At 42.3% G+C, this 12,941-nt stretch overlaps 1 protein-coding gene across 5 annotated transcripts in view; it reads left to right on the top strand.

Annotated features, from left to right (window-relative positions):
* Positions 1-12,941, top strand: part of LOC121009336 (synaptotagmin-like protein 2) — a 140,455-nt gene that overhangs the window by 126,488 nt on the left and 1,026 nt on the right. For all 5 annotated transcript variants that reach the window (XM_040442385.1, XM_040442383.1, XM_040442386.1 and 2 more), the window contains exons 12-16: positions 755-857; positions 5,340-5,501; positions 6,688-6,766; positions 8,440-8,539; positions 12,471-12,676. In XM_040442385.1, coding sequence (XP_040298319.1) covers positions 755-857; positions 5,340-5,501; positions 6,688-6,766; positions 8,440-8,539; positions 12,471-12,676 — 650 coding nt within the window. The remainder of the gene's footprint in view (positions 1-754; positions 858-5,339; positions 5,502-6,687; positions 6,767-8,439; positions 8,540-12,470; positions 12,677-12,941) is intronic.

Raw genomic sequence — 12,941 nt, 5'->3', positions numbered from 1 at the left:
GTATCACTTTGTGTTTTAAAAGCAGAGAAATTTAAATTTAAAAAATTAAGAATTTTTCTAACTTTTTGGTAAATTTGGGATGTTTTCATAAATAAAGGTGAAATATATTGACTCAAATTTATGACTATCATGAAGTACAATGTGTCACGAGAAAACTCAGAATGGCTTGGATAAGTAAAAGCGTTGCAAAGTTATTACCACATAAAGTGACACATTGCAGATTTCCAAAATTTGGCCTGGTCATTAAGGTGAAAAATGGCTGTGTCCTGAAGGGGTTTAAGTTGCATTACTGAAATAAATTAACTTTGCACTATATTCTAATGTTTCGAGTTTCACCTGTACTTTACTGATGATATACGAGTTTGGCCTCAAGAATAAGTTCCTCTGATGGGCCCAAGGAAGCCCAGTCTGACACTGCATGAAAAAACTTTTTCCAATCTCAAACAGTCTGTAATTTAGATTTCTTCATTTAGAATCAACATTTTACAGCATTAATCACATAGGCATAATCTAATTGGATTACAGTTCTAGAAGAAATACAAATGTCCACATAAAGATGCGATCACTTCACGTACAGATAACAGCAGTAGGCTGCGGACCTGCCGTTGATCACTGCTTGATTTTGGTAGCGGTATTGTATCCTGTTTCATTCTCTTTTATTAGATCTGTGTCCACATGTGAATTAAAAACCTATTTCCAGTCCTCAGGATTATCGACAATTACTGTACTGACTGCAATGTATTAACTGTTGTAGGTATGTCAAGACTTACTTACTGCCGGATAAGGCAAGGATGGGGAAGAGGAAAACGTCGGTCAAAAGAAAGACGACAAACCCAATTTACAATGAAGTCTTAAGGGTAAGTCTTCCCATTTGTTTTACAATCCGGCAATCAGGAAATGCAGAAATTGTTTCTTATCCCAACCTGCGTCTCATATTCCCTTTGACCCATAGCTTCTATATGGAGTTGTTTTATAATTTACAGTGTATATATATACACATCTGACCATATACATCATGTACATGAGATACTTATCTGCCGACCTTTGGCAGATCTAGCTAGAGGTCTAAATAGCCATTAGATTTTGATTTTCGCAGGACGGGCCGACCATCTAATGTGTATGGGGGCTTATGTTGGAGAAGGTAAGTATTGAATAGTTAGATTTCAACTGCCCCCATCCTTTTGTTCTCAAATATATAAGCCACTGTCTTCCTTCTGAGAACATATGCACGTGAACATATGCTCAGCGAAGCCGAGTATACAAGTGTATAGAGAGGTCAGGACAGGTATCTGTAAGCCAAACCATCCGACAGCCATCTTAGCTCCCCGACAGCAGATGTCAGGAAGATAAGAACTGGCCGTTGGACTGCAACTGTCTAATACTAATGTAATGTGTATGGCGGACTGTAAATTGGTGAGATCTACCGAGAATCTGGTCTGTGGTCCTCATAACTGTAAGATTAACATCAGATGTTACCAAAATAAGCTGAATCTGCCAATGATCTACCGATACATATCTCATGTGTATGGCCATTTTAAAGGAGGCCATATACCTTCAACAGCTGTTAGCTGAACTCTTGCTTGGCCGACAGCACCCATCCCCAAACACATGAATGCTGGCCGAGCATGCATGTGTTGTCAGTAAGGAGAAGGGAATAAACGGCTGTCAGACACCTCAGCTTAGCACCCGCGAGAACAAAAGGATCGGGTGTGTGTTAAAATCCGACATGCCCAAGCCTTCTTTCCACTGACATCTGAGATTAGGGGAGAGATGGGACACCCACATACACATTAGATCAGGGGTCAGCAACCTTTTACACACCGAGTGCCATTTTTGAAACCATCAGACAACCGGGTGCCAGTGAACAACAGCGCTCCATAGTGTTAGTTAGATTTTCATTTTTATACTTTTTATACAGTACAAGTACATAGTTGTACTGCTAATAGTAAGTTAAACTCACTAATTAATTAAAGGTGTTTACCTTGCCACCCTAAGCTCAGTATAACGCGAGCTACAGCTATGTGCATGTGTTAGCTCACCTCATAGTTCTCCTTTAAGGCAGTGAGAAATTCTATTCCACATTACAAAAAGACCTCAGATCAGCCCTAAACACTGCACCTTCATAAAACACAGGGTTTTTACTTACCTGATGGAGAGCTGAGACAAAAGACCGGAGGCGTGTGGGCTGTAGGCGTTCAAGCTGTAGACTTCTGACTGTAGGTTACTGGCAGGTATTTTCTTCTGGTAGACTGGAAGAAATACAAAATAATTATTACTTACAGAAAATAATTTCTAACAGGCCTACAGCATCACCAAAAGACCTCACGTCAGCCTCAAACCTTTTACCAGACCTCAGACCAGCAGCAATACACAGGAGACCTCAGAACACCACCAATACACAGGAGACCTCAGAACACCACCAATGCACAGCAGACCTCAGATAAGCAGCAATGAGTGGCAGACCAACACCAATCCACATACTTCAGGCTGCAACAGCCCCAATTTTGAAATGAAAAAGAAAACAAGTATTGTAGCAGAAGTCTCCCCTGGCATGCAGACTCATACAAGTGCACAGCTGTATCAGCCACAAATAGCATTGATTTTATTCCTGTCCTATATATTAGGACAGGAATAAAATCAAAGCTATTTGTGGATCAAGATACTGCAGTGCATTTGTGGGGATCTGCGTGTGTGCAGGTTTGAGGACCAACATTGGCTGTATACAGAGAGCATGGGCCACATACAGTATTCCTGAGCAGTATACGGAGAGCATGGGCCACATTAAGTAATCCTGAGCATACAGAAAGCATGGGGCACATTGGGTAATTCTGGGCAGCATACAGACAGCATGGGGCACATTGGGTACTCCTGGGCAGCATACAGACCGCATGGGGCACATTGGGTACTCCTGGGCAGCATACAGACAGCATGGGGCACATTGGGTAATCCTGGGCAGCATACACACAGCATGGGGCACATAAAGTAAAACTTGGCAACATACATACAGCATGGAACACATAAAGTAAAATTGGGCAGCATACAGACAGCAGGCAGAAAGCATGGGGCACATACCGTAAACCTGCAGGGTGATCCTTCAGCTCTCTCCACTGCGCTCTGGCTCCTGATGAAACTGGGCAGGGAACAATTTCTGCTGCTGTACGAGGGAACCGCCAGGCACTGCAGGCGGGAGATCGGGCAGACCGCTGAGAGCCTCCTCAGCGCGCCTTTGCAAGCCAATGAAATGCGGCAATGTCAGAGGTGGGTGGGCGAATCGCGTACCGTATTTTTCGCCCTATAAGACGCACCGGCCCATAAGACGCACCTAGGTTTTTGGGGAGGAAAATAAGAAAAAAAATATTTTTAACCAAAAGGTGTGCTGTGGGTTTGGAACTAATGGTGGTCTGTGGATGGCTGACACTGTTATGGGGGGATCTGTTATGGGCTGACACTGTTATGGGGGTATCTGTGGATGACGGACACTGTTATGGGGGGGATCTGTGGATGACAGACACTGTTATGGGGGGATCTGTGGATGACGGACACTGTTATGGGGGGGATCTGTGGATGACGGTCACTGTTATGGGGGGGATCTGTGGATGACACACTGTTATGGGGGGATCTGTGGATGACGGACACTGTTATGGGGGGATCTGTGGATGACGGACACTGTTATGGGGGGGATCTGTGGATGACGGACACTGTTATGGGGGGGATCTGTGGATGACAGACACTGTTATGGGGGGGATCTGTGGATGACAGACACTGTTATGGGGGGGATCTGTGGATGACAGACACTGTTATGGGGGGGATCTGTGGATGATGGACACTGTTATGGGGGGGATCTGTGGATGACGGACACTGTTACGGGGGGGATCTGTGGCTGGCACTGTTACAGGGGGGGGGGGATCTGTGGCTGGCACTGTTACAGGGGGGGATCTGCGGGTGGCACTGTTATGGGCTGGGGAGATCTGTGGGTGGCCCATAACAGTGCCATCCACAGACCCCCCCCCCCCCCCCCAGCCCAAAACAGTGACATCCACAGACCCCCCCCCCCAGCCCATAACAGTGACATCCACAGACCCCCCCCAGCCCATAACTGTGCCATCCACAGATCGCCCCCGCCTCCCCCCCCCCCCCGCCGCCAGTATACAAATATAAGATGTTATATTCATTTATTGGTTATTAAACATGCCCCCTCAGTCCTATTACTACCTTACATCCTAATTAGGACCTAATCGCTTCTGTAGAATTCAGGCGGCCGGCGCGTCTCTCACTGACGTCACTTGCCTGCGCCGCCTGCTTCATTCAGGCACATGACAAGAGTTACGCTGCCGCCCGCCTGGCCTGCCTGAATTCTACAGATGCGATTAGGATGTAAGGTAGTAATTGGACTGAGGGGGCATGTTTAATAACCAATAAATGAATATGACATCTTATATTAGTATACCGGAGCGGCGGGGCGGGGCTATGCTACACTGACTGCACCGCCCCGCCGCTATTGCCAGCCCCCAGATCCTCCTCCCAGTCCCTCCCCGAGTCCCCGCTCGCTCACACGTGCCAGCAGAGACAGACTCGCGTGCCATGCCGGGCACGCGTGCCCGGGGGTTGCCGACCCCTGCATTAGATGGTTGGACACTCCTGCCAAAATCAGCAGCTTAAACCGACAATTGTTTATGGCCACCTTAAGACTTCACACTGGTCTGTCTGGTCTAGTCCTTAACAGGCAACCAATGTCTACTTGCATCTGAATTAATTATATAATATTTTATTTATTTAGATTTATATATTTTATATTATTTTTTAAGAAAATCACACAACATATGCTGTGACATTTTTCTATCCAGCATCCAGAACATTTACCCTGCTTCCTTCCCCAAGCTACACCCCGATTTTACAGATTTACCTAAAATAAAATTAGACTACTTTCACATCTGCGATTTTGCGTAAACCGGCAGGGATTAGCAAAAAATCTTCTGTTATGATAATACAACCTACTCTATCCGTTATCAATGGATCTGGTTGTGTTATCTCTAAAATGGCTATGACTGATCCGGCATTAAAACCATTGTAAGTCATGGTGTCCCAGAAAACGGATCCGGCACCATTAACTTACATTGTGTTTCATGCAAGATCTGTCTTGCTCCGCATTCCATGCCGGAGAGAAAAAACGCAACTAAACAGAATGGAATGCATTCTGGTGCACTCTGTTCCGTTCAGTTCAGTTTGGGCCAATTCTATGACAGATCTCAACACCGGAAAAGAAAAACGCAGATGTGAAAATAGCCAGAATTTTCTATGAGCCTTGATTGATTTGTTGTTTTTTTTTTCTTTAATTTTAGTACAAAATTGAAAAAATGGTGTTGCTGATCCAGAAACTCAACCTTTCTGTGTGGCACAATGACCCACTTGGCAGGAACAGCTTCCTCGGAGAGCTAGAGATTGATCTGACTAGCTGGGATTGGAGTAATACAAAGCCTAACTGGTATACCTTAAAACCACGGGTATGTAAGCGTTCTAGTAAACAGCAGGGCTACATAGCTATAGTGTAGTCTCATATTGCAAGTGTAACCCATGTACTGTATACTGATATAATCCTGAGCTTCTGGGGAAATCCCTGGTTGGCCATGGCTTACGTGGAAAGAAAAATTAGCTTTTTTCTGTTGGTGCCAGAAATGGGACCTGGAGCAATCAGCTGATCGCTGACCACATTTTGTTGGAGTTGTCTCTGTTGACATAAACTCTTTTAGTCTGGGGGTGTGTATATATATATATATACACAAAAAGGAAACTATATGTCAGCACCAATTCACAATGGTAGTCACGGATGCTATGTCCCAGGGTGTAACTTCTTACCCAAAAATATAGAAGTAAACGGACAGCACTTCCAATAGAAAACCGTGATTTATTCAGCCACAGTGGCACAGTGAGGCAACATTTCGGCTCGAACACAGAGCCTTTCTCATGCTTGAGAAAGGCTCTGTGTTCGAGCCGAAACGTTGCCTCACTGTGCCACTGTGGCTGATTAAATCACGGTTTTCTATTGGAAGTGCTGTCCGTTTTTATATATATATATATATATATATATATATATATATATATATTCATTCAGTTGTGTCCAGCAAGCAGTTTTAAACTGCCGTTTGTCTACTCAGGCTTTATACACTTTAGTTTACCGATCAGACGCTCATAGCCTAAAAGCGCCAAACAGTAAACGCTGCATCACCAGTGCTAGGAGACATTCATCATAAAAACGGATGCTCTGAATGCCAGGAAGTATCCTATAGAAACCTATGGGATCACTTATGGCATCAGTTTCTGTACCAAGCGATGCGAGATGGACAACAGCTTTTGCAATTGGGACGTTACGGTATATCCCTGCTTGTAGTAGAGCTGATGTTACAGATGCACCCCCTACTGGAGGCTGACTGAAACTGTCACTAGGAGATATAACAATGTATCAGTCTGGTAACAGCATAAAACATGATGTGCATCACTGTATTGCTAAGAAGTCACAATATTATAATATAAAAACATTACACAAAAGCTACAGTGACTGCATTTCACCATGCTAAATTATTAAGAAGGTGCCACCATCTTCAACAGCATCACAAAGTAAATGAGTGCGCTGTGCAAATGATCCCCTATATTAAATCTATGACATTAAATGTTTTTTTTCTCATCCCATAGAGTCTATCTGCAATGAATGGTGTGGATCATCTTGGAGTGATGAATTTGTCAATTAGGTATATCCCTCCAGGAAGCCTTGGTAAGATTCTAAATGAGGAGCATTCATTACAGCAGATTAGAGATCTTGGTTAGATCCTTAGTAGAAGAACATCATCATCCATCTGTTAGTGAATATGGGAATATATTGTAATTATGATCCTGGTAGTATAGTGAATTTATTAAAGCCCCTCTCCACCCAAATGATAAAACGTACACGTGAACTCATAATGACTTTTCCTGATGCAGTTTTGGAAGGCAAAGCCAGGAGTGAATTTAAAAAAGAGGAGATGTAATTTCTGTCCTTTATACTTTTTCTTCTTTCATGATCCACTCCTGTAGAAACCTGACCGTGTGGCCGTAACCTTAGTATGTGCAACGTTTTACTAGTTAGAGTCAACTATGCGGTCAGCTAGGTTTTTCCCAATGTAATTGTGTCTGAATGTGTAATAAATTGATCTGTTCGGGCTTTAGTGGCACGATCCTCAGCCTTGGCACGGCCGTGTCAGGAGAGACGCGCTGCTGAACTGTGCCCCCTGGTGATGCGACCGCATCCTTAGTGACAGGATGCAATGCTCTGTTTTTTCCTTCCTGGCCATACATCATTGCCAGTGATGGTATTTGGTTTTATTGGATTGCTTCTCTGTCTCTCTTTTGGTACTGTGTAGCCCTATCTGGTTCTGACCCATTGACGTACGACTCTGGTATTGTGTTTGTCTGTCTTTGTTTGTTGTGCGTCTCTGCACTTAAGTAGTGTAGGGACCGTTGACCAGTTGCGGTCTAGCTATCTAGGGCTTGTACTGCAAATAGGTAGGGAAAGCAGGCTGGGTTCTAGCCTTAGGGCTCACTGTCCTTGTCTGTCCGTGCCTACAGTCATTATAGAATGTTTGCTAAAATAATGCATCTTAGCTTATACATTCTGATAAAACTGCCATTGATTTTAATGGTTCTTTGCTTTAGAGTTTATGCCAGATTTCCAATAACTCTGAGCAGTGCCGGAGAGTTCATACACTCGCCTGGGATGCCATCTGCTGTTTTAGCCACCAGCTATGCTATATGGCACAGTATACCAATAACATCCAGAGCAGGCTACATATTCTTTCACTGTCCCAGCTCTTGGGCAAAGTCACAGGCTGACAATGAATACTGCCATAGTTACAAAGTCTACATGGTGTGGGATAATACTTTCTAGTGTAGGTGGTATATAATATATAATTTCACTAGTAATGGGAGAACTTACTAACACAAATGGAAATTTGTTTATTTGATTATTTGAATTTTAAGGGGTTTTGTTAGTAGTAAACTAGAAAAGGGGTTTTCCAAGATTTTTACACTGATCACCTATCCTCGGGATAGGTCATTATTAATGTCTGACTAGTGGGGGATCAGATACCAGGCACCACCACCGATTAGCTGTATGAAGAGGCTGGGGCACAGTGCTGTACATTGTATAGGGGCTGTGCTTGGTATTGCAGTCCAGACTCATTGAATGAGACTGAGCTGCACCTAGGCCAAGTGTCTGATCAATGTGATGTCACTGGCCTACGAAGAGGCTGCAGCGCGAACAAAAGGCGCTGTGGTCTCTTAAAACAAGAGGGTTGGACCCCCGCCAATCAGATATTGATAACCAATCCTGAGGTTAGGTCATCATTGTTCTACCCTTAGAAATATTATGCTGATTATGAAAAAATAAATAAAATGTTCTTACATTTTCAGGTCCAAAGCATCCAGCCTCAGGAGAAGTTCATATTTGGGTGAAAGATACTAAAGACTTACCACAACTTCGACCTTCTGGGGTTGACTCATTTGTAAAGTGGTGAGTATATGCTTAGGGATGAGACTAGAGACCCCCTTGTGTGCAGCAGACTTTCTCCCACTCTGGCATGCTCCACACAACGATGTATTTCTGTATGTAGTTGAACATTCATTTCATTCGGACCATGTAATACTACACCCCCTGTAGAGACTCTTCAACAGCTGATCACAGGGTTTAGAGAATCCTGGCCCGCACCAATTGGCTGATCACCATGGCAGCTTCATTTCAAGATGCATTTGTGGTTTTTCATTTTTTACATTAATCATGGGACAACCCTTTAAAGAAAACCTATATTTGATCTTCTCCATTATTTCTATCTTACTTTCTGCTCAGCTGCAGCAAGGATTTACTGCCTGAGATACATTTCCATATTTCATGCCTCTGGCCATAGCATAGATTTGTGAATTTGTTTCTGGTAAAATCTTTTGCATGACCTATATTTGCTTTAAACGTTAAATCCATGTTTGTGTTATAATGGCAATATTGGTTTATCTGAGTAAATATTTGTCATCATGTAGGCAAATTATGCAGATTCATCTTTGGACAATTTATTTAAAGGGACACTCCCATCAATAATAAACACATAATAACAGCCTATGTGTGAATATTATAGGTATTATTTTTTTAATTAAATACACGGTTTTAAGGATATAATTTTTTGAAGTTACTCCATGTAATCTACTTCCTATCCTGGCTATTTAAAGGAGATTTCCAGAATTTACATATTGATGGCCTAGACCATGTGATGTCACGTTCATCAGACACATGACCTAGGTGCAGCTCAGCCCCATTCAAGTGAATGGGGCTGAGCTGCTATGCCAAGCACAGCTGCTATAAAATGGATGACTCTGTGCTTGGCGAGGTGCGAGGAGGCCGCAGCACTCACCGGAGCTCCGGGGGGGGGGGGGGGGCTGGGGCTTTCTAAAACAGCTGATCGGGGCAGGCACTGGGAGTCAGACCCCCACCGATCTCATATTGATGACCTATCCTAAAGATAGGTTACCAATATGTAACTCTCATAGATGCCCTTTAAGTTCCTCTTTGTTTGGGCTTTTAGCATGGCAAACAGTCTCTATTAACCCTTTTCTACCAGAGATAGCCCTCAAGTCTTAACTGTATTACAGCATCACATATATTAATGCAATAGTGGGCGTCTTTTTCTAGACCTATCAAGAGAGCAATAGCACTGACTATATTGTTATCCCAAGTCTACACCTCCTATTATTATGAGGTTACCCTTCAGATCACCTCTTCCCATCACAGCAGTAGTAAACTGACAATGGATTGCCATTCTATATAAGAGGTCTTACCAATTGTGATAACTGCTACAGAAGGACAATATATTCTATATAATTTTCAATGGTATAGTACTGTTGAAATGGCAATAAAAAACTGCCTTTTAAAAAAATAATTTTTTTAATTAAGAAATACCCCTTTCTGATGGAAGTGAAACCAAATATTTTAGAGAAAACTTAGCATCTTGGACCACACCGCTTCTTGGCAAGACAAATGCCCCCTTGTCGAGCTAGGCACAGTGGATTGTTAAAGCTAAATATACCAATTGTGGCAAATTTCAACAATTGGTGGGTGCACTTACATTAGTAATCGTTGGCCTTTGTTTTGTTTTTTTAACGCCAATGCAGTTTTTGAACTGAAGCCAGAAGTAGATCCAAAAGGAATGGGAAACATGACGGAAATGTAAATGTTAATAATGTCTAGTGTTCGGTATGGCTCCAGAGAAGAGATGATAGCACTGTACGCTGACTATATGTTATTATTCCTGGCGGATGCATCCACATCCCTGTCTAATACCATGTCTACTATAAGCGACTTTGGTACTTATTCAGGACTACAAATTAACTGGGGGAAATCGTCATCATTCCTCTTGACCCATGGCCTCGGGAGCGGGGAGATAGAGTAGGTGATTTACATTGTGTGACTTTATTCCAATATCTGAGGGTTACAATTTCCAATAAGCACAAGGAATATGTCTCTCTATACATCCATCCCCTATTGACTAAATGGCAATCTAAAATAAATGCTTGGAATACCATCAAACTGTCTATAATGGGAAGGGCTAATCTAATAATGTCTAGTGTTGTTAGATTCGGATTCGTCCTGCTTTGGATGAACCTGAATCTTTGTGATTCTTTCACTAAACGATATGAGTTCTAATCACCATACTTGTATTATAGAGTATGGGCTCTGCAGTGGCCGCATGAAGATGACCGCCACTAACGCGAGACTATGAATAGTGGCGCATGCCAAACTGTTTTACACAACAAATATGAACCCAGATTTGTTCATTGTGCTGCAATGCATAACGAATCCAGGTTCGTATTCATTGTGTAATACAGTTTGCATGCACCGCTACCTACAGTAATAGGTCATGCACAAGATTCACATAGTCTCGCGTTAGTGGTGGCCATCATCAAGTGTATAATACAGGTAAGGCATTAAGGAATTCATACGGCTTAAAGAATCACAAAGATTAGCATTCATCCAAAGCAGGACGAATCTGAATCTACTAACACTAGTTATGTCCTTTTTACTGCATGCACCGCTACTTACAGAAATAGGTCATGCACAAGACTCACATAGTCTCGCGTTGGTGGTGGCCATCTTCATGTGTATAATACAGGTAAGGTATTCAAGAAATCATACGGCTTAAAGAATCACAAAGATTAGCATTCATCCAAAGCAGGACGAATCTGAATCTACTAACACTAGTTATGTTCTTTTTACTGGATCCACTTCTAGCTATGGCTCAAAAATCTGCATACATGTGTTTTTCCAAAAAAAATAAAAAAATAAAATAAAGGAAAACACTTCAGGTTTTTCTTAAAGTATTGTTCTGGGCTCCTTAAATTGGTCATCAATATCAGATCACCATCCAGCACCACTACCAACCAGCTGTTGACTGCAGCTGTTATTGGAGCTCTTTCACCAGAGCTGAAAGCAAAGCTCTGTTCTAAGTGTCGTGGATGTGCTGAGTTACTGCTGCTCAGCTCCCATTCACATGAACAGGAACGGAGCTGCAGTACCTGAGAATTGCCTCTTCGGAGCTGTGGTGTTCCAACTTCATCCTCTAACAGCTGATCGATAGGGGTGCCGGCCCTACCAATCTGATATTGATGACTTATCTTATGGATATATTATCAATATGTTGGTTCCGGAATATCCCTTTAAAGGGAACCTGTCATGTGGATATTTGATTATAATCTAACTAAATATATACAATCATTAACTACTAAAGAGTACCTTAGATGTATTCACTTACTGGTGTGACAGATGGTTACCTCATAATATACACACAAAGATGCCACATGCTAATGAGCTGATTGGAGTCCAGCGTGATGTCATTGAGTCCAGCTTATATTTAATTCAGAGCTATAGCCACTCCCCCGCCCACCTGCTGCTGATTCATATGGAAAAAAACTGTCACTCAGCAGCAGGTGGGCGGGGAGAGTCAGGAGCTCATGAATATTCAGGACTCATCATTATCAGCTGGAGCTTTTCAATACAAGATGTTGGCAGATTGACTGGGTCAATTAAAGAAAGTGACCCAGCATTTTGCTAAGAGAATCAATCACTTATTTATGTTACCCTTAGTTAGGACACCATAAAACTGGTGACAGGTTCCCTTTAACTTTATATTAATAAAACATTTTGTTAAAATATTTTACAGTAAATGAGGAGTGAACAGTCCAGTTTTCAGAACACATTCTGTAGACATTCACAAACAGTTATTATAGTGAATTCAGTGAAACGCGATCTGTAGGCAGAATTGGGGAAATTGGTATGAAGTCCTGTTTTGTTTTACAATAAGGTATAAAGCTCTTGATATGGGGGTCATAAAATATTAATGGGTAATAGCTTGCAATACACAGTTACTGTATTCCAGAAATAAACGCTTGTAATCACTTTGTAGCTATGTATTACCGGATACCAGCAAGAAGAGTTACCAAAAGACACGCGTCATTAAGAAGGATTCAAACCCAGTATTCAACCACACCATTGTCTATGATGGCTTCCACACTGAAGACTTAAAAGATGCATGTGTCGAGTTGACCGTCTGGGATCATGAAAAACTCAGCAATCATTTCCTTGGGGGAATAAGACTTGGACTTGGTACAGGTAAAGCATCTATAAAACAAATAAAAATCAGGATTTAGACAATGGATAGGCAATGTAGATACCTGTCTAGGGTGCATTGTAAGTAGGAGGAATAGGGGGGTACTGTTTTTGCACATTTGAGATATCTGTTCTGCATTGCATATATAGAATGCAGCCCTCTCAACAGAGTAAGTGCCAGAAGTCAACTGTACCCCCACAAAAGTCGTTGCTGTAGACATGGAAGGATATGGGTTTGCCATTACACATAAGACAAATCTAGGTTTTT

Source organism: Bufo bufo, chromosome 8 (genome assembly GCF_905171765.1).
Source record: "Bufo bufo chromosome 8, aBufBuf1.1, whole genome shotgun sequence".
NCBI classification, from domain to species: domain Eukaryota; kingdom Metazoa; phylum Chordata; class Amphibia; order Anura; family Bufonidae; genus Bufo; species Bufo bufo.
The sequence above is the reverse complement of the archived record's forward strand: the minus strand, read 5'-3'. Positions and strand labels throughout refer to the sequence as shown.